The 19698-nt window shown below is 52.7% G+C and overlaps 1 protein-coding gene across 1 annotated transcript in view; it reads right to left on the bottom strand.

Annotated features, from left to right (window-relative positions):
• Positions 1 to 3313: 3313 nt before the first annotated feature.
• The window catches only part of SYT13 (synaptotagmin 13), a 43280-nt gene continuing 26895 nt past the window's right edge, over positions 3314 to 19698 (bottom strand). The window contains exons 2-6 of the mRNA XM_036097717.2: positions 17038 to 17263; positions 13978 to 14112; positions 12176 to 12477; positions 8710 to 8839; positions 3314 to 7027 (exon numbers count right to left, since the gene is read on the bottom strand). Coding sequence (XP_035953610.1) covers positions 6723 to 7027; positions 8710 to 8839; positions 12176 to 12477; positions 13978 to 14112; positions 17038 to 17263 — 1098 coding nt within the window. The 3' untranslated portion in view covers positions 3314 to 6722. The remainder of the gene's footprint in view (positions 7028 to 8709; positions 8840 to 12175; positions 12478 to 13977; positions 14113 to 17037; positions 17264 to 19698) is intronic.

The raw sequence follows: 19698 nt of genomic DNA, 5'->3' as shown, positions 1-19698 counted from the left end.
TATCTCTGTTTGCCACCTTGTGTGTGTGTGTGTGTGTGTGCATGCACGTGCAGTTCCTGTCACATAGTGGGCATTTAATCAATGTTTATTGAAAGGGTGAATGAATGACTTTAGGCAGCCCCTGATACAAGTATAATCCCATTCATGCTGTATTGGTCACGGGGGAAATCCTGGATTCTTCACTTCCTCTGTCTCTGTATTGGTTTCTCCATTGGATCAGGATGACCCTGCACCTGACCCTGGGCTACATCTGGCCTTGACCCGGTCTCTTCTCTATACAAAGCTAGAGGTTGCCCCTGAGATGCTTCCTTGAGTTATACTCCACTCCAACTTGCTCTTGTCCCTTGAATAATGGTCCCTCCCAATCCAAGCAGGTGTCTCCTCTTTTGCCCAGGAAAGAGAACTTTGAGCTCCTTCCAGCTTGGCAATTCTCAGTCCAAGGTTCTAGGCAACATTTGAAAGCCACTGTGAGCGCATCTAAGTTACCTTAGCAATAAAGACCCTTGGTCCCTGGCCGTATGTCAGAGCCTGGACTTTAGGGTTAGAGAACACCCCATTCAGTACCCCGCTCTGCCTCTTACAAGCTGTGAGACCTTGGGCAAGTCACTTATCTGAGTCTGTGTCTTCAGTGCTTAGCACAGAGCAGTGGGCTGCTACATGCTGACTGTGTATCATCATTCTCATTATAGTTACCTCTCAGATAGAGTAGGATGGAGAGCCTCTTAGGATGGAGTAGGTGCTAGGAAGTTGTGTGGTTTCCCACTGTGGTCCTCGTTCACCCGGAATTCCTGTCGCTACCCTCGATGAGGGGTTGCCTGTGACTTGTAATACAGAGCCACCCACACTTCCCCTGCCTGCAGACTTGGACACCTCTGCCTGAATGGGGCTCGCCTTTCCCTTCTCAGCCTAAAGACCCTCAGGGCAGCTTCTTCTGCTTCCAGAGCTCATCCCACCGGGCTTTTAAGGGAAAGGGGGCCGCAGAGAAGTTTTGTTTGTTTTTCGGCTGGAAAAACCAGTTTCTCCTTGCTTGTCCCCGGTTTGAGCCCCCAGGTGTCTGAAGCAGGATTTCTGGCAACACCCACTTGCCAATGGGCTGTCCTGAAACACCAAGAAGGAATGCTGGGAAATTGGAATGGGAAACCATACTCCAGCCTGGGCTGTTTGCAAGGAGACCACACCCAGATGGAGACGAACCACCCCAGGGCCCTGAGCACAGTGTGGCCACCACTAGACAGGTTTCCTTGGCAACGCCTGGCTTCCAGCCCCAAGACTAACTTCCTCCCACCTCCCCCCAGGTAGGTGTCTGCCTCCATCTCTGGCTTGGGGAAGCTTCTGAGGTTCCTGCCAAGAACCATCTGTGCTGGCTCACCTGCAGGAGGAAGAGGGGAGAAGGGGGGGCAGTTCTTCAACACTCGCACCAAGAAAATGCCCAACCGCCTAAATCTATCCATAGCACATCCTGTGGCTCTAGCCTTGCCAGGTGTCTGCCCTGGAAGGGAGACAGAACAGATGCTAGGGTTCTGAGCTTCTGGAATGGTGGTGCTTCCAACTGTCGGTAAAAAAAAAAAAAAAAAAAATAGAAACTCTTGGATGGAAAATTACCACCAGTTTCATTAGCAGTGAAGTACACGAGAGAGGCTGACTCAGAGCCTCAGGTGACATTGTATATTGCCTCAAGGAGTGGGTGACTGTCAGAAGATGCTAGGTGGACCTACCAGGCATGGGACAGAGAGGGCAGGTACACAAGTAGGTGGGTTTAGTTTGTTTTATGCACGAGACAGGAGACTGAAACTATGTGTGAAAAGTACATTGTTGCCAGTCTAGGTCAAAGAATCCTAACACCTTAAAGTGAGTGATCATTTGGTCCAAGTTCATTTCACAGATAGGGACACTGAAGCCCGAACGCAAGTGACTTGCCCAAGGCCATGAAGTGACATAGCCACACTGGGTTGTAGGTTCTTGGCTCCTACCTGCAGTGCTCTAGACTTGAGTCAATTTTATATGCAGGGGCAGAGCTTATTATTTAAGGCAGTTCAGTGGAAAGCCCCATATACTGTGATTAATGAACTCTTCTCCTCTCTTCCAGACTCTCAGATATTAGTTTTAGGCTCTGGTGGGCCATATTCATAGGTACCCGTGAAACATGTCTGTATACTCAGCTCTCTGTGGGACAGGACCTACTTCTACTTAATTATGAAACTAAAAATCCTGGCTGTCCTTACAATATAATAAATATGTGTGTAATGTAAAATAAGGAATCGCATGCACTTGGAAAGCAAAGGCATCTCAAGGCTTTCTTCATGGATCATTTCTCCATTATAAGAACTTCAGTTTTAATCAGCCCTGGCTAATTCCCTACTGACTATAAAATTCAGGCCCTGCCCTTTGCCTGATGCCAGAGCTTCTGCCTCCAGAGGCCAGGGCTGCAGCAGCCACCAGGAGGACCTAGGGTGACAGGCCTCCAGGACTCCCCTTGTCCCTGCCCACCTTCTGGAGCGCAGGAGAACCATTGGCTGATGCACTGACCTTCCAGGGATAGGAGTATTTCTTTTGGGGATGTTAGAGAAAGAAGTCTCTAGTTCCTACCTAATTTTTTTCTCAAGAATGAAGTCAGAGCCCCAAGAGGCCATGCCCGTTGCCTGCATCCCTACTTGTGTATACCTTGGATTTGGTGCTCAAGCAAAGCCACCAGGGGCATGAGTACACGCACGCGTGCGCACACACACGCGCGCACATGCACGTGTACGCACAAAGAGCACTTTACCATTCAGCAATTCTACTCACTCCTAGGGACATACCTTAGAGAAACTTGTACACGGGAACAAGGGGACATGCATGAGAATGTTCCTAGCAGTCTTGTAATAGAAAAAACAAAGAAATGTCTAAATGTACATCAATAAGAGAATGGGATGGTGGCCTCTCCGTATAATCGAATATTATACAGCAGCAAACAAATACGTAAGTTAATAAATAAACAAACGGGTTAGAGCTACATATGTCTGCATGGGTCAAGCTCAAAATTTTAATGTGGAACCCAAATAGTGGGATGATGTAATTTAAATAAGTTCAAAACACAAAGATACTCTTATGCTGCTCAGAGCTTATGTATACGTGGAGGGAAGGGGTGAAGACACATTTGGGGCGGGGAGAAACACGGCGCTCTCCTGAGTGAAACCGAGGGGACTTCGATGGCATTCATCAAGTTTTATAAAACGCGGTAGTAGCTTATGAGTATTTATCAAATTATTGTTTGTGCATTTGATGTGTCTCAAATATTAAGTGAAAAGGAAAAAGAAAACACCGGGCACCTGACCCAGTTGGAAATGATTTATTTACCACGGAAAGGTTTTTGCTCCCAAGTATGACACCAGACATATGACTACAATGTCTCATGCGTCTTTTTGTGCTTCGGTTCATGATTGCAAAACAAATACACACTTAGCACTGACAACAGGAAACACGGGAGGCAGAAACAAATCACAAGGACTAGGTATCTCTTTTGGGGGTCCTCGCCTCGATTTGGCTTAGGCTGCAGCTACCTCCCCTCAAGACTCCTTTACATCCCAAAGGAACTGCCCCTGGAGAGTCTCTCTTTCATCTTACCCTCTCTACGTAGCGTCATTTGGAGTGATGGGTCACTCAACCCACGCCAAGGATCATATCTCAAAGTGAAATGGACAGACACGTGCAAGGTCTTGACTGATGGGCACTCGGCAGATACACTCTGATTTGATGTGAGAAGTAGAGTCACAGATTAATGAGGGTGGACTCCCAGTTCTCTATCCCCGTCACCGTATCTAGGAAAGAACCAGGTCACCTTGGGGTCCCCAGCCGGGTCTACGATGGGGTTCTCCCTTTATTTTCACCTTGCTCCATGCCCTTCTTAGAAAATGCTCCCTGGCCAAGGACAAGGGGTGCCTTTCAAAAACGATCAGTTGATTTCACACAGACTCAATCACTCTAAGTTGGTTGTAAATCGCACATGTGTCTGGTACAAGATACCCAGATGGGAAAATTACTGAAGTTTGTTGATTTGGCGGTCTGAGGTCTCTGGGCAATTTAAAATTCACCAAGACGTAGTTTTGGTGGAAAACCATAGCAATTATATTCTCTTTTATCGTTTGTTACATTTATATGGAGAGATATGAGTGGTCATTAGGTGATGGGAGTACTCACCTGTGAACGTTTAGGCCGACTGCTGAGACGGCTGATGCTTTTACCATTGAGAAGTCAGGGCAGAGTGATTTTTATGCCACTTCTGGTCTCTTTTTCCATCCAGTCCCCTATCTATCCTTCACTCATTAATTCATTCAACAGATATTTATTGAGGGCCCGCGAGCTAGCTTTATTCTAGGTTCTTGGAACATACCAGTGAACACAACGGACAAAATCCCATGCAAGACCTCCTTCATTCCTGGGCAGGCGTGCTAAGTAAAATGGTGCTCAACACTGAGATGTTCTGTGGTGGCATCTGACTCCTATCAGGGACAATCTTGAGCTTGGATTCTGGAAAACGAAACCCTTGAGATACAAAGAAATGGATGCCTCGTGATGGAATGACCATAGGCAGGGCTGCTATTTCTGACATCAGAGGCCCCCCAGCCTACCTCAAACATCTTTCGGTATAACTATGAGGCAGGTGCTTAGGTTTATAAGGAAGTAGAACCTGTGTTTCCTGATGTTAAGTCTAGAATCCAGACTTTTCTACATTGGAGTAGCCGACGTTACCGAGAGGAGAGTACCGGTCAGCCCACATTGGAAATGTTTTGTTTTCTTGTGGCCGTGCCAACCAAAACCAGGAGGCTAGAGCGTGAGGGGAGCCTCAGCAACATGTTATAGGAAATCACTAACAAATGATTTGCCTAAAAAAAAAAAAAAAACAAACTTGGCAGGAGGTGCAGCCTTAATGAGCAAGATCTTCAATTATCTGAAAGACTTCCCAATTAAACAGGGATTCGATATTTTTTCTCTTTCTTCGGATGCTTTTCTACTTCTGCACAAAAACAGAAAGTCATGACTAAAGGTGATGAGGCCCCTGCTCCGATTCTCAGGGAGAGGCCAAGAATGGCCTGCCATGTTGCAGGCATGAAGCATGGCCCTTACCCACCTCACCTAGGGGTCCCCTTGTAGATCACAAGACTGGGTAACATTTGAAAGCCCAGAGTTTGGGTGTCAGTAGCGAGGAGCCCAAATGCAGAATCCATGGTTCCAGAAGTGCCTGGGATGGTTCTGGCCCCTTCCAGTCACCGTCAGCTGCCATCTTGATGCTTAAAGATGATCTGCAGGTGGCCGCAGTTTGTTTTTAGCCAGAGAGTGCCTACGGTTTTTGAGCATTATTTCATCTACCACATCATTCACAGAGACAAAGCTGCCATGTCATTGGCCCCATTTTACAGATGGCCAATAACAGAACCTGGGAATCCTGGTTCCTGGGCAAATATTATACCCACACAGCAAGACTCAGCATCTAATTGACCATGCGGACAGCTGTTTGGAATAAGAAGGTAGGAATTTGAAGCCTAGCTGCTGGTAACTTACTGATGAAGGTGGTAGGCCCTGAAAATTGAGGAAGGGAGACACATTCGCACAAGACTCTTTCCTATTTCAAGTTCCCTTCTTCGGCCACTTTGACGCAGCCAGATGTAATAGACTAAATCAGTATGCGCCTCCCACTGAATTCCTCCTGCAATGGCTGGAACGCTGAGAAAGATGGATCTGTCTCAGAGGGTCACTTTGGTGATGCTGGTGGGTGTGACAACAAGCGCCTCGTGACAAACAGGGGAATCCCACCTACACTTTGTTAAGGAAGATCCCCCCCGAGGATAACATAAACTGATTTTGAGATAAAACAGCAGAGTTCTTCAATAAAAAGCACAAAATTCAGTCCAAGAACAGGATCTGAAGAGCACAAATGAAAACATTAAGAATTAAAGTAATTAAATAAATTAAAAAAAAAAAAGACCCAGAGAGGCCTCCCAAATTTCACACTGACAACTGAGATGTCCAGCCTCGGAGCTGGCTGCCCCAGGGTATCGGGAGTCCCGACAAGGACTGGGAAAACCTGTCTGGAATGCTGTAGAAGGCATTTCTCCCAGTGCGGTGCTCCAATCTCTCCATCAAAACCACACAGTGCTTGGTAGAAATGCAGGTGCCTGGGTCGCGGCCAGGAATGTCAACAGGTGGGCCCGGGGAATCTGCTGGTGATTCTTCACACACTAGGGTTCGAGAACCGCTGGGTGACTGCCATGGGTCAGGGGCACAATGTGATGCTGGCTAAGACGTCATCCCACCCATCCCAATCCCTAACTCTACGAGTTGATCTAGGATACTTTATTTCCTCCATCATTTTTGAAATGCTTATTTTTAAAGAGCCGCATTCTCTGCACATATTCTTCCCCACATTGAGCGTTCTCTGCGCCGGGCCTGACCCCACCTGCCGAACCTGCACATGGGCTGTATTTGACAAGTGTCTCTTCAATAGCACAGAGGAGCACAATGCATTCCTCGGCGTGACCCAAATGTCCTGTTTCCACACACTGCCCTGCCCTACTCATGTTTTGGGAATAAAGGTGCACTAGGAGAGGGAAGGGGTCCTGGCCTTTGCAAACACATCTGTCTCCTGGGTGTCAGAATGAGGATGGGGCACAAAGAGGACGTCGCCGAGGACAGCGGGGCTGGAGGGGCGGGGCGGGGCCTGAAAAGGGAGGAGCCCGGGCGGCTGCTTACAGGTGTAGCTGGTGCCACATGGCGATCTGCCGGCGAGGGTTCTTGAGCATCTCTTCCCAGTGGCTGCGCTCGGAGCCCGAGGCGTGCATGCCCAGGCTGCAGTGGCCTAGCGCACAGCTCTGCCCCTCCTCATCCTGGCCCAGCACCTCCAGCTCCACGCTGGAGGCCTGCAGCAGCTCATCGGGCAGCTCGAACATGATCATCTCGTTCCATACGGGGTTGATCTTGTGCTTGGCCCGTTTTGTCTGCTTCTTCTTCAGCTTCTGCGCCTGGTGCTTTAAGGTCACCTTGACAGAGACATCTGGGGGGAGGAGAGAGACGGAAAGGTGAGCCTGTGGGGTGTGGTGGGCCCAGGATGATGCTCCCTCTTAGGGCTGGAGAGACAGGGTCTCTGGCTGAAGATTTGCACTGAGGCTCCCTCTCTCCGCAGCCCCCACCCTTCACTGTGCCTCCCTCTCAGCGGGCCATGCGTTCACTCAACAATTAGTAAATACCCACCATGAGGCATTAGACATGGGGATACAGTAAAAGCTCCTGCCTCCATAGAACTTAGGCCACAGTGTGGAAAACCCGCAATAGTACAATACATCAAGGTGGTCATTGGGTAGCCCATGACGGGGTCAAGCTGGAACCACTCCCTGCCATGAGCCCTTCCAAGTGTCTTCATGTCCCACATCAACCCAGGTCCCGGATAATGGCTCAGATGTATTGCAGCTTGATCTTCACCTCAGACCAGCAGAACGAAGCCACCCCCACGTCTTCATCCCCTTGGTTCTCCCTCCGAGCACTTTTGTTGATTATTAAGATAGAAGGTCTCCTGCTGGTTGGTTGAGTTCTTCTCCTCTGTTGTTTTATAAATTTTACTGGCGCACCCCGGCTTCATGTGGAGGGTGAGGGCAGACTGCCTGGACCCCCACGGGTCCTGGGCCAATAGAGCTGCCCCCCACCCCCACCCCCACTCCCGCCCGAGGATAGCGGCACGGGTCACAGGACAAGGTTGCATGGAACATCACCAGGCTCAGTAGTCGGATTATGTTTTCATTAGTCAAGGTTCCCCAAGCTAATGTGAGAATAATTGTTCTTCGGTATTTATGGCTATAATTATCACCCCCGGGGCGGCTAGTTTATTTCAGCAGATAGAGTTGAGAGACAAAGTGTTGTGTCGTAATTGTCCTGACAGGAGCTTTAAAAAAGAGCAGGAGGCATAGAATTGTCTGGAGGGGACGAGGAAAAGCACTGAATGCTGGCCTTCGGCTGGGGGATCTGTCGGCAAGGCCAGCCCTTCTGATTTCATTTGCCCAAAATTGTTTGCTCAGAGCTTCTGAACGCGGTGGTAGTTCTTTATTTGTATCCTGCTATAAATACCGGGTTATTTATATCCTGCTCTGAGCACTTGGCGTCGGGTCCAGGTACCCCACTGCTAGCCAGTGCCCTTCTCCTGCTCTGACAAGAGAGCCTCTTTGGTCCCCAGGACTCAGGGGGTCTGTCTGTGCTGGGGTAACTAGAAGGAAAAACTGAGGCTTCCAGAATGCTAAGGAGATGCTTACTTGGATATATGGGGCACAGATGCCCGAAGCTTCAGGCCGCCTCAACCCGTGCACCCACACACCTTCTGCCCGTGCCCACGCTCAGCTGGTGTGGGGGTGGCAGGTTGACAGAGACTGAGAAGACAGAAGAGACTGGGGTTGGGTGTGGGGCACACAGCGATGGCGAGCTAAGACAGTAGGACAGCCGGCCTTCCTGACACCTGCCGGTGAGGGGAGTCCAGCCCGGTGTGGGTAGTGGGCTAAGTTTCCTCCAGATACCGCCCTTCGTGGCTACAGCCCGATCCCTGGCTTCCTCTGACCCACGGGTGAGACCGGCTCTCCGCATGCGGATCTGCAAGGTCAGGAGCTGCAAGTAGCTCACACCCGGGCCCGATGAAGGGACTGGCCCAGGAGTATACGGAAATGAATTTAAAGAAGGGAGTGTGTTCTCACTCACCCTTCCCCAGGAGTGCCTTGGACTGGTTAGAATGGAGGTTCTTGGCCTTAATGAGCACGACCAGGAGGCGGTTGGCAGCCGGGAGGTAGCTGATGGACAGAAGGACCTCTCCAGTTCCCGCAGAGGGCTCCTGAGACAGAAAAGAGGGTGAAGGAGGGGGGCTTCACTTAGGGGTGGCTTCTGACCCGTCGGCTAATGCTGAGGCTGGGGTCACACTGGACTTGCATCTGTCAGGCATCCTAGAAACCATTTATCCACAACGCTGCTTTCTTGCTGAAGGGAGGAGGACACAGAGGAATTGTATGTAGCGTGTGCTTCAATAAGAGTTTCTCATTTGCCACAAAATGTGATTTTCCGAATATCATATATTCAAACCCGACATATAAAACAGATTGAAGAGATGCCACTTAGGATGTGGCAGGGGCAGAGGGCCAGGACCCCTTCTCACCCTCCACCAGCACCCCCAACACGTTCTTGGGGTATCTTTATAGAACACTAGGGTTCTAGGGGACACAGTTTGGGAACCACTGAATCAATCGGTCAGGCGCCGGGAGCCGCGGGGAGGTGTGATTCATTACTCTGTTTGAGAAGATAATTCCTTCCAGCCCCTGTAGGGCTGAGAGTCAATAATGTGATGTACGGATGCTGAGCGGGGCCTTGCTTGGTCAACAGAATGGCCAACTGTGTCAACAAAAAAGCTGGGCACGCAATGGTAGGAAGGGCACCAGAGGCCACTGGCAATAAGTATGATCCGCAGGAGGTGTGGATGCCTCCGCCAAGCGCCCAGCATGCCTCGCCTCCTTCCGTGGCTTTCCAGAGCATCTCCACTGAAATTCCGACAAGCATTTGTTTGGAGTTTCAACAAAACCCCCGAGGGACAAAAATGACCCAAATAGCCTCCCTCCCGACCCCAGGAGGAGGCAGATGTCACAGTCCCAAGGCGGTGCTAAGCGTGTAGACCCTAACACCGGACCATCCGGGTCTGAGCTCCAATCCTGCCATTCACGCGCTGTGTGCACTCCGGCATGTGACTTCACTTGCCCACGCCTCCAGGGCCTCATCTGTAAAATGGGAATAATAATACAACCACCCAAAGGGCCTGGCCCATGTGAAGTGCTTTGAGGATCACCATCGGTCATCAAGGAAGGAGAAGCAGCACTTTTCAAGATAATGATTAAGTGGGAATATTGTTTCTGGATGAATAAGAGCCAGTCTGGGCTTTGGGAGTGAGGCTGGATGAGGCTGGCCAGCCCTCTGCCCGGGTCACCCCTTTTCTCTGGGGGGGGGAAGGAATGTCTTCAACGTGACCCCAATGATTCAACTGGTCCTAAGTAACTAGTCACGTGACAAAATGATTTGGGAGCTACCAGGGACTTTGGCAAGGACATGAGTCACAGCAGCGAAGACTAATTAAACACTTACTATGTGCTAGGTGCAATTGCATTATCCATCCCATTAGGCTGGAAGCCCCACAAAGCCATTCAGCTGACACACAATAAATATTTGTGAGAAAGCAGGGTGAGACCTCCTACTGAATCTTGACAACAACCCTAGCAATACTAATCTTGTTCTCATTTTAAGCATAAGACCTTGACGTTGGAGAGGGCACTTCGCTGCCTGAGGTCACATAGCCAAAGGAAGGGAAGTAGCAAAGCTGAGCCTTGAATGGAGGTTTGGTCTGATACGGCAGCCCAGTTCCTTACCCGGAGCTTTCCCCGGTGAAGGAACTAGGCCCAGGGACCTGTCCGGGCACCCAGAGGGATGGGCCCCAGCTTCCTGATTCTAGATCACTTCTTGGAGGTCCACGGTTGGCCTGGGCTGTAGTCACAGGGTGATCCGGCTTCAGCGTCCTGCTCCCCCGAAGCCAGGCGAGAGGAACCTGGGCCCGTCAGCCTGTGAAGGGCTCGTCACCTTTCTGTAGGGGTGCCAAGAGCCCGGGAGGAGCCCCACTGGCTGTACCAGCCCGATAATTTTAGCAGCCTCTGCCTCCTCAGCTCTGCTGCTTCAAGTACCTGTCTGCAAAAATAACTTTCTTCACCCTCACCCTGCCCCCCAACTTTCTCTCGGGCTCTCAATGAATCATCCAAGATGCCCTTGGAGTGGGGTGCTCTATGATCCGTGGTGACGCACATGCCACTGTTTGGCTGAGCATCTTCCGGGGAGAACTGGGGCACGGACGGCCCCTGTGTTAACCCATTCTGGCCTAGAGGAGAGAGGCTTCCGGGCTCTGGCCACGGAACACTCCACCCACCTTGCTCACCTCAGCCCACACGCCCCAGCTGGGGCCAGGGCCCCCCCCCACCTGCCTCGGGGCACCAGCTCCTAGGCTGGCCAGCCTGGGCCTCTGACGTTGCTCACCTGTGGGGGTATCTTTGAGGCACATGGTACCTGTGATGCTAAGGAGAAGGCACGTGCCCTGAAGGCAGGGCTTAGTCTTAATTACCACTGTGTCCCCAAATCCTGGCCCAGGGCCTGGCACACCCTGGAAATCCGGTATTCCCGGGATGAAGGGATGCATTTTGCTCTTCTAGGGGGAGGGACAGCAGGTCTGAGACTTCCAGCTAGAAGTCTCCGAAGCCCTGGGGGAGTCCCTCCCCCTCCAGAGAAAGCTGGTTTACCAGCTGAATGAACCACAAGCCTCCATCCTCTTCCCAGGGCCCCCAGCTGTGATTCCAAATCACACACTCATTAGGGAACCTGCTGCAGAACAGCGGGGCTCCAGCTGAGAGTAGCTGTCAATTTTTATCAAGTTTCAGAGGCTGGGAAAGAAAGAAAAATAAGGCGAGGAAGAGAGGATAGCCAAACGGGGGGGCAGGTGGGGAGTGAAAGTGTCCGGCAGGAAAGGTCCCGGCGGAGGGCGCCTCACAGGCACATGGCTCGGTGGTGAGGGGACAGCACCGGACTTAGAGCCAGACCAACCTGGCCGCAAGGCCGAGATGGCGGTGTCCCAGCTGGGTGACCCTGCGTGGGTTACCCCACCACTCGAAGCCCCAGTCCCCACGTCTGTAAGGAGTCACAGTGTCGTTTCTGCGGGGCCGCTCTGAGAAAGGACCGAAGTAAAGTTCTAAGCACAGCAACCGATAGATAGTAAGTACTCAAAAATGAATGCCCTTTGTAGTATTTTTATTACTCGAGCACAGGAGCCGGCAAATGTTTTCTGTAAAGGGCCAGGTAGTAAATACTTGGGGTTTTGTAGGCTCTGCAGTCTCCCCCTAAGGCACTGATCAGCTGGTTGAGACCAGTCCCCCAGAAGACTCCCTCTAGGCTCCCCTGTGGCAGGCCCTTGGATGAGGCCTTGACCCGAGGGCCTGAATAGCCACACACTGTCCTACGGCCTTGACCTCTCCGACCCCTCCCTGCCCGGCCTGGCCCGTGAGGAATGCCCAGTCCCGCCCAGTCCCGCCCAGTCCCGCCACCCCAAGCTCCACCAACGGGTTTCAGCTTCCCTGGCAAGAGCTTACCCTACCTTAAGGGAAGTCTTCAGCTCACCCCACTGGGCGGCCCCCAGAGGCACAGAACCCCCGTCCAGGCCCAGGCGGAGCTCCCCGAGCACGCTGTGGCGGGAGAAGCGGTCGCAGGTCCGCAGGGTCAGCAGCAGCGTGGCTGTGGGGAGCTCCTCCTCCGCCAGGGGGAGCGCCAGGCCTTCCTCCCAGGTGGTGTGCCGCCGCCGCTTCTTCAGGGCCGTCTGGGCCTCCACCGTGCCGGTCCTGTTGGCCACGCTGCCTTGGACGTAGCAGTCACAGCCTCCGTCGTGGTCGCTGGTCACAGCTGCAGCCAAGGAGACAGCGACACAGACGTGGGACTTGGCAAGGACAAGGGGAGGCGAGCGGCACGGGCCCGCTTGCAGCGGCCGCGTCCAGCTTCACGGTCATGACCCCAGGTGTACGAGAGCCCCGGGGCTGACCACCGTGGCTTTGTGGAATCGCCTTAGAAACTGGAGCTCCCCTGAGGCGGCCCATGGCAGCACCCGCTGGTCCCCAGAGAACAGGGACGGGACGGGACGGGGTGCGTCCCAGAGCCCTCCCCGCCTCATGCCCCTGAGGTGTCCCCAAGATGCCAGGGCCCACGAACGAATGGCTGATGCCTTTTGTGCTCTGATCCTGTACTTGTTTGTTCTGTACTTTAAATACTTACCACACAACCATCTGTGATGTGCATCGCTTGGCCCCTACCTCTGTTGTTTTCTTATTCCGAACTTCGGTGTTTTTAATGCTTCCCAAGGTGGACTTATTCCAGAAACTTGTACCCCCGGTGCTTTTATGGCTGGCTGCTCAGTGATCATCTGGGAAAGGGGAGCTGATCTTTCCCAGGAAGAGAAGGTGAAGGACTGAGGCCATGTATCCTGCTAGAACTCTCCACCGTGCTCCAGGGGAACTGGGTTTAGTTCTGGCTCTAGCACCAATAGCTGGAGTGATCTCAGACAAGTCACCTGAGGTTGCTAGACCTCAGTTACCTAATCTGTTAAATGGGACTATTGTGAAGACCAAATGTAATAAACTATATGAACAGGCTAAAAAAATCTTGAAAGAGAATAAAAAGGAAAAACACCCCCTAAAAATATAAAATTTAATACAATAGTCTAATTTCTCCTGCTCACAGCTCCCAACTCCCAGGAGCCATAGAATGGCCCACTGTTAGCCCCCAAGTCCTTTGCAAAGTCTCAGCTTTGTTTGCTGATGTTAAAGTGAATTGTTGGGGTAGAGACCAGGGACATCCTGACCCCCTTGGAAAGACTGCCCGGTTCTTGGATTACAGAAACTTTGCTGCCCATTCAGAACTCCCTCCATATCTAGCACAAAGCCCCATTCAACGTCAACGGCACCTGCAACAGAGATAGTTAGCTATTCCCCAAAACCCCCTTTCCTCTTTCTGCTGAGCACCTGCTGAGCCTCATTTCCCAGGCTCCTTGGCAGTCAGTGGCCATGCAACTGAGTTCTAGGATTGAGCAGGACTGATACATGTTCTGTGCAGGTCATGGCTTTTAAGGGGCGGTTGCACTCTCTCCCTCTCTTCCCACCTGCTAGATACAGATGACAAGGAGGCCTGAGAGGATTGGGGGGCCCCTGATGGAAGGAGCCTGGCCCCTGAATCACCACTTGGAGCCAAGATGTTTGCCAACCAGGATCCTCCACTTTGGATGTTATAGGAGAGGAGGGGGGAACCCCACACATTTCAGGGTCTGCTGGTTACAGAGTGCTCCCTCCAGCCACAGCTCCTCCAGGGGAGACGGGCACATGGAAGCCCGTGGAAGTCAAATAAAAGTAATACCTTCCAGACGAGTCACAAACAGTTCTGCCTTCTGCTGGTCATAGTCCACGCGGTAGTGAAGTTTGGGGGCTTGGTTCCAACTGGCGGCCTTCTCCGGGTTCCAGGCCTCCATGACACACACATCCTCCACCACACCTGTTAAGAGAGGAAAGGCCGTCACTGCCACCCACGCTAGGGTCCCGTTTTCCAGATCACATCTTTCCCACCTGTCACCTATGCTGTGAATGCAAACCGAAAGCTCCCTAGCTGGGGGCCAAGTCATGGTGGCCATGCCAGGGTGACACCTGTGGTCCTGGGATGACACTGTAAGGGACTGTCACTGCCCAGTGGGCAAGACATGGGCTTTGGTGTCATACCTGAGGTGCCCTGTAATAGTTATGTGACCCCGGACAAATGACTTTGCAGTTTCCTCATCTTTACCATGAGAGTGATCGTAGTTCCTCTTTCCTAGAGCTACTTGCACGAAATGAAATAAAGCAGGGAAAGTACTTGGCCCAGGGCCCGGCCCCTGGTGAGCTTTCAGGAAGGGAAACTGTCACAGCCTGTGTGGTCCAGGCGCCCTGTTTCTGAGCTCAGCCCATCTCCAGCTCTGCCTCTCCCAGAGTCTCATCCCTGCTCCCCAGGTGTTCACGGCTGGAGATCAATGTGAGAGAAATGAGTCAGGAGGAGATGTGGGGGGGGAGGGCAAGGTCAGGGGTCGTGGACGTGACTTCAGTGCAGGTAGAGTAAATGCTTGTGGAATGAATGAATGAGCGTAGCCTTAGTTCAGAAGTTCCTAAACCCACAAAGATTGCTCATTCTGCCCCCTTGCACAGGAACCAAACATCTGGAAGACCGTCATCAGTCAAACATACTACAAGAATTAGAGGGTCCAGCAGCTGTAGCAGACTCCACTTGAGGCAAATTGGAATTGTAAAAATTTTGATTTTCAGAACAAATTGAGGGAGTAGATACTTGAAGGACTATTGAACTTTCAAAATGGCTTGTTAGGGGGCTCGTGCAAGTGGTGAACAATTCCCCTGGGCATCTAAGTCAGGAACAGATCGACCAGGCTGTAAGCAACACGTAAAGCGAGACCAACACGCACACAGGACCCACGCGGCTTCCGAGGGCGCCACACGGAGGACCACAGCAGGGTCGGTGCCAGAAGGGGCCTGCCTGGCACCAAGAGCTCTCCGCTCTCAGAGGACCTCAGCCTTCAACTTCAAAACCAAATCAAAACCAGACCAAAGCCGGCACCACTTGGAAAGGCAGGGACGGATTCAGCTTCTAGAAATGGGACGCTGAGCTCCACAGGGGCTGAGGACCGTCACGGGTGGGAGTAGGACATGTTCAGCATCATGGGGACAACGTCCAATCGATCTGGCAGCCCCCTCTCCTGCATGCCCTTGCCTCTGGTCAGTATTTGCTGAATACTCAATTCCTGACAGCTTTCTGTGGGGCCAGTGCTTGGCTTCTGGGGTGGGAAAAGGAATGAGGAATGATGACAGAGAGATGATGGGCTAATGCTCTGAATTCTTCAAAGTTCCAGACTCCGACACGCTCTCCTGCTCTTCCTGGTGGAGAGCATCCAATCCTGGTTTCATCTGGGCTCTGGAGGAATTAGGATTCTGATCACCCACCCTCAAGGCTCCTCAGGCAAGCTCTTCCCCACCCATCAAGCGTAAGCTCTCAAGTCCTCAATGGGTCTGTTTTCATCTATTTAAAATGTAGGCTGCTGGGCACCTGGGTGGCTCAGTTGGTTAAGCGACTGCCTTCGGCTCAGGTCATGATCCTGGAGTCCCGGGATCGAGTCCCGCATCGGGCTCCCTGCTCGGCAGGGAGTCTGCTTCTCCCTCTGACCCTCACCCCTCTCATGCTCTCTCTCTCATTCTCTCTCTCAAATAAATAAATAAAATCTTTATAAAATATAAATAAATAAATAAAATGTAGGCTGCTTGGGGCGCCTGGGTGGCTCAGTCGGTTAAACATCTGCCTTCGGCTCAGGTCATGATACCGGGGTCCTGGGATCGAGCCCCGAATCGGGCTTCCCGCTCAGCGAGGAGTCTGCTTCTCCCTCTCCCTCTGCCCCTCCCCCTGCTCATGCTCACTCACTCTCAAATAAATAAATTTTTAAAAATCTTTAAAATGAAAATAAAATGTAGACTGGAGGCTAAAAGTGAAGCAGCTTCGTTCATGCCACAGGCACTTTGTGAATTTGTTCTTGAAGAAATTCCTGACTAATCACTGTGGTCCTGGGTGGGTTTTGGGGGGTGCTGTTCACTGGCTAGCATGGGGTACAGTTGGACCCAGGCCAGGAGATGCATAAAAATCGGGGTCCAAGTCAGAACCAGTTCTGCTGTCTCCTTTTCTGCCATCTCCCTGTCCAAGCACATAAACAAAACCCCCAAACCACACAACACCCCGTTCTCCCAGCTGTATTTCTTGCCTCCTTATGAGAGCATGCTCCTCTGGGTTAGGGACAGTGTCTGCCTGGCGCATCTGCCCCAGTGCCCAGCATGGCACTTTACCCCTAAAGGTGTTACATCTTTAAGTCCATACTGATGAGAAGAAGAGAAACACCATAGTAACAGCATGTTGTGATCGCGTCCTTTGTGCCACTCCCTGGGCTGAGTGCTTTACATGCATCATTTTATTCGCACTTCACAACAGCCCTCCGGGGCAGATAATAGTGCAGTCCCATTTTATGTATGAGGAAACGGAGGCCCAGAAAGGTTAGCAACATGACCGAGGCCACCCAACGAGTACATGAAAGGGTAGAGAATTGAACCCATGACTCTGGAAGCCTGTGATCTAATCTCGACTCCTCTACACGACTTGAAAAGGACTCTTCGCTGCCCAGTGAGAAGCCAGGGGCCCTGGAGGGAAGCAATGCAGCAATATGTCTGCAGGAATAAAGCACTGTGGTTCCGAGGCCCTGGGCCCACCTGCTTGCCCAGTGTCAAATGCTCTGGACGCGGGGGCTGGCCATGCCCAGCATCTACAGAGACGTCTTTAGTCCAGCCCCCGCCCCCCGCCCCTGTGCTGGCTAGAGGGGAACCACAGGCAGGAGACCCCTACCGTTCTGAGGAAGGATGAACAGCTCCTCTGTGACCTGCTTCTTGAGACGGCTGTCATTCGGGGCCTGGGGGCTGGCAGGTGCAGCTGGCTCCTCTGTGGTCCTCAGGGTGTAGTCTGCATAGTTGATGACCTCTGGGGCTGTCACAACCGGCCTGGGTCCGTAGATGTCTGGGAACTTGAGGAGGGCTCGGGGCTGGACGGGCTCCGTGGACTTTTTAACATTGAACTGCAAACACACATCACTCTGATTAGTCCACGAAAGGACCTCCCGCCTGGGTGCTCCACACAGAGAGGAGACCCCATGACCTAACCTGTCATGAGAGGCAGAGCGAGGCCTGTGGTTCCTTTCTGCTCTTAGGGGTGCCACCCCGGAAGCCGAAATGTCACCTCCTAACCCACCAGAATCCCCGACATCATGAGTGGTGGCAGCCCTGTTCAGCTGTCCCTCCTCCCCCTGTCCCTTGATCCTCTGCTGTGCTCCCAGGGGTTATCACCCGGGCCACTTGCCTCTGGTCGCTTCCCCCTTCCTCTTCCACCCGGTGGCTTAGAGGTGCCAGGGTCCCACCATACTTGGAACAAAATCCAAACTCCCAGCAGCAACCTAGAAGCCCTTGCCCGACCCAGCCGTACTCACCTTTCTGACGTTGCCCCAGAATCCTCCCTTCAAACCACTGACCTCCCTGCTTCTCGAACAGGCTGAACTCTTTCTGGGTCTGATTTCTGGCCCCCGACCCCTCCACCGAAACCACCCCCTCCGCACCTGCTGTAAATGAAGTCCCTCCCCCACGTCTGTCCCTTCCCTTTCCCCACACCCTGCTCTTTGCCTGATAGCCTTCAGCTCACCCTATACTGCTGTGGTCATAGGTTGCCCTGTTCGTAGCCAGTCCTGTGTGAGCTCCGTAAGCCCAGGGATTATGTCGTCTTGCTCCTTCTGTGCCCCTGGTGCCTGCGGAGTCTGCTCACAGGGAGTATGCAATACCGAAACTGGCTAGGGCCGCCGTGCTTAGTTGCATGGTTTGTGCACTGCACAAAGGAGCCTAGATGAGAGGCCAGTGGGGGTCAAAATGCAGTCTGTGCACCACTTGCCCAGCTGTGCACCCTGAAGTAGGGGCTTAGTCCCCGGGGAAGGAAAAGCATCTTTTTCTTTACACAAAGGGCCGCTTGCTTGTGAAGCTTTAAGTCTGCAGGGCTGCCTCACACAGACGAGTGGAATCTTCCATCTTTGCCTCCTTTAGGGACTTGAGATATCTGCTACCTGAGGGACTCAAACTTATATACCAGGCAGCAATATCAGAGGTCTGCCCAGTCCCCAGGAAATCAGGGACTGAGGGCCGGACCTGGAGCTCAAAATGCTGGCTGGGTAGCCCACAAAATAGCCCTCAGGTTAGGGCAGGTACAGAGCCATGGCAGAGTCCCCCGAGAAGCCTCCTGCCTCCCTCGCCGGTCCTCCTGTCTCTCCCCTCTCTGTGGCTGCTGGACGGGCCAGCCAGGGGTCAAGGCTGCTTCTTCCAGTGACAGGGGTGACCCAGGGGCTGGGGTGTGAGGGCAGGAGGAGGGGAGGGGGTAATGCAGTCCTGGAGGGGGACAGCACTTACAAGTTCACACTGTTTCAAAGAGTGTGTTTACAGTGTTTGCACACTCTACATTCCACTATCCCGGGATAAATCCTGGACATTCTGCCCTCACTGCCACTCTGTCCCCGACCGTTCTCGAGGGAGGCTGGACCTTGGTGACAAGGCATTCTTAACTCATGCACTGGATAGCACCAGGGCTCCAAGGGCCAGAGACAGGAGCTGCTGTCTCCTGGCCACCATGCGGGTCGCTGCCCTTTTTCTCCCGAACTCCCTAAGGGACTTGGAGGGGGTGAAACACTTCATTCCTCTCTCGGAAACGCTCTCCAGCCGACGACAGTACAACCAAGCAGGGCACCTCTATCCCGACCTCTGCTGAGTGTGCCTGCCACGGGCGGGCTCGAAAAGCAGTTCTGACTTCAGGGGAATGAAGCTGCCCATGAGCAGACAGTGGGGGTGGCAGCAAGATTATCTTAGATCAGCCTGGCCCCAAAGCCCACTGCCACTGTGGCTCCCGACCCCCTTCCCACCCTCCAGCCTTTGCCAGGCCCAACACCCACCCGTCAGAAACGTTTGTCGCTGTTAGACACAGTGGGACCCGTATGATTTGCAAAATCGGGTCCCCTTTGCACCCCCACCCCATTGACCGTGTCACTGGGCATCAAGGGGCCTGGCTCCTGGTGCTGACTCGACCGCCAGAGCTGAGCAACTCTTGGCGGGTCATTTCACCTCTCTGAGGGGTCCCCTCGAGGGACAGGTGATTTCAAGGCTGGTTCCACTCCCACATTCTGAGCTCCGAAGAGGTGGGAGACACAGCTCTTGATTTGCAGGTGCAGGTGATCTGGGGAGTCGATCACCCACTGGACAGTAAATAACAGGTGTATTTGGCAGTTGGGGCAGCAGTTACCGAAGTGGGCAGCAGGCAGACTGTGTATGTGGCCACGGGGAGGGGGGGAGCGGATGGTGCATGCAGGGGGCAAGCAGGGGTCTGGGAGGCCAGGGAGGGCGTCAGGGAGGAGTTAGGGCATGAGCTAGACCTTGAAGGAGGGGCGATTGGAAAGCGGGGTGGCGAGTCGGGGGGTTGGGGGGA

The sequence above is a fragment of the Halichoerus grypus genome, chromosome 11 (assembly GCF_964656455.1).
Source record: "Halichoerus grypus chromosome 11, mHalGry1.hap1.1, whole genome shotgun sequence".
In the NCBI taxonomy this organism is placed as follows: Eukaryota; Metazoa; Chordata; class Mammalia; order Carnivora; family Phocidae; genus Halichoerus; species Halichoerus grypus.
Note: the sequence above shows the minus strand (reverse complement) of the source record. Positions and strands in the feature narration are given on the sequence as shown.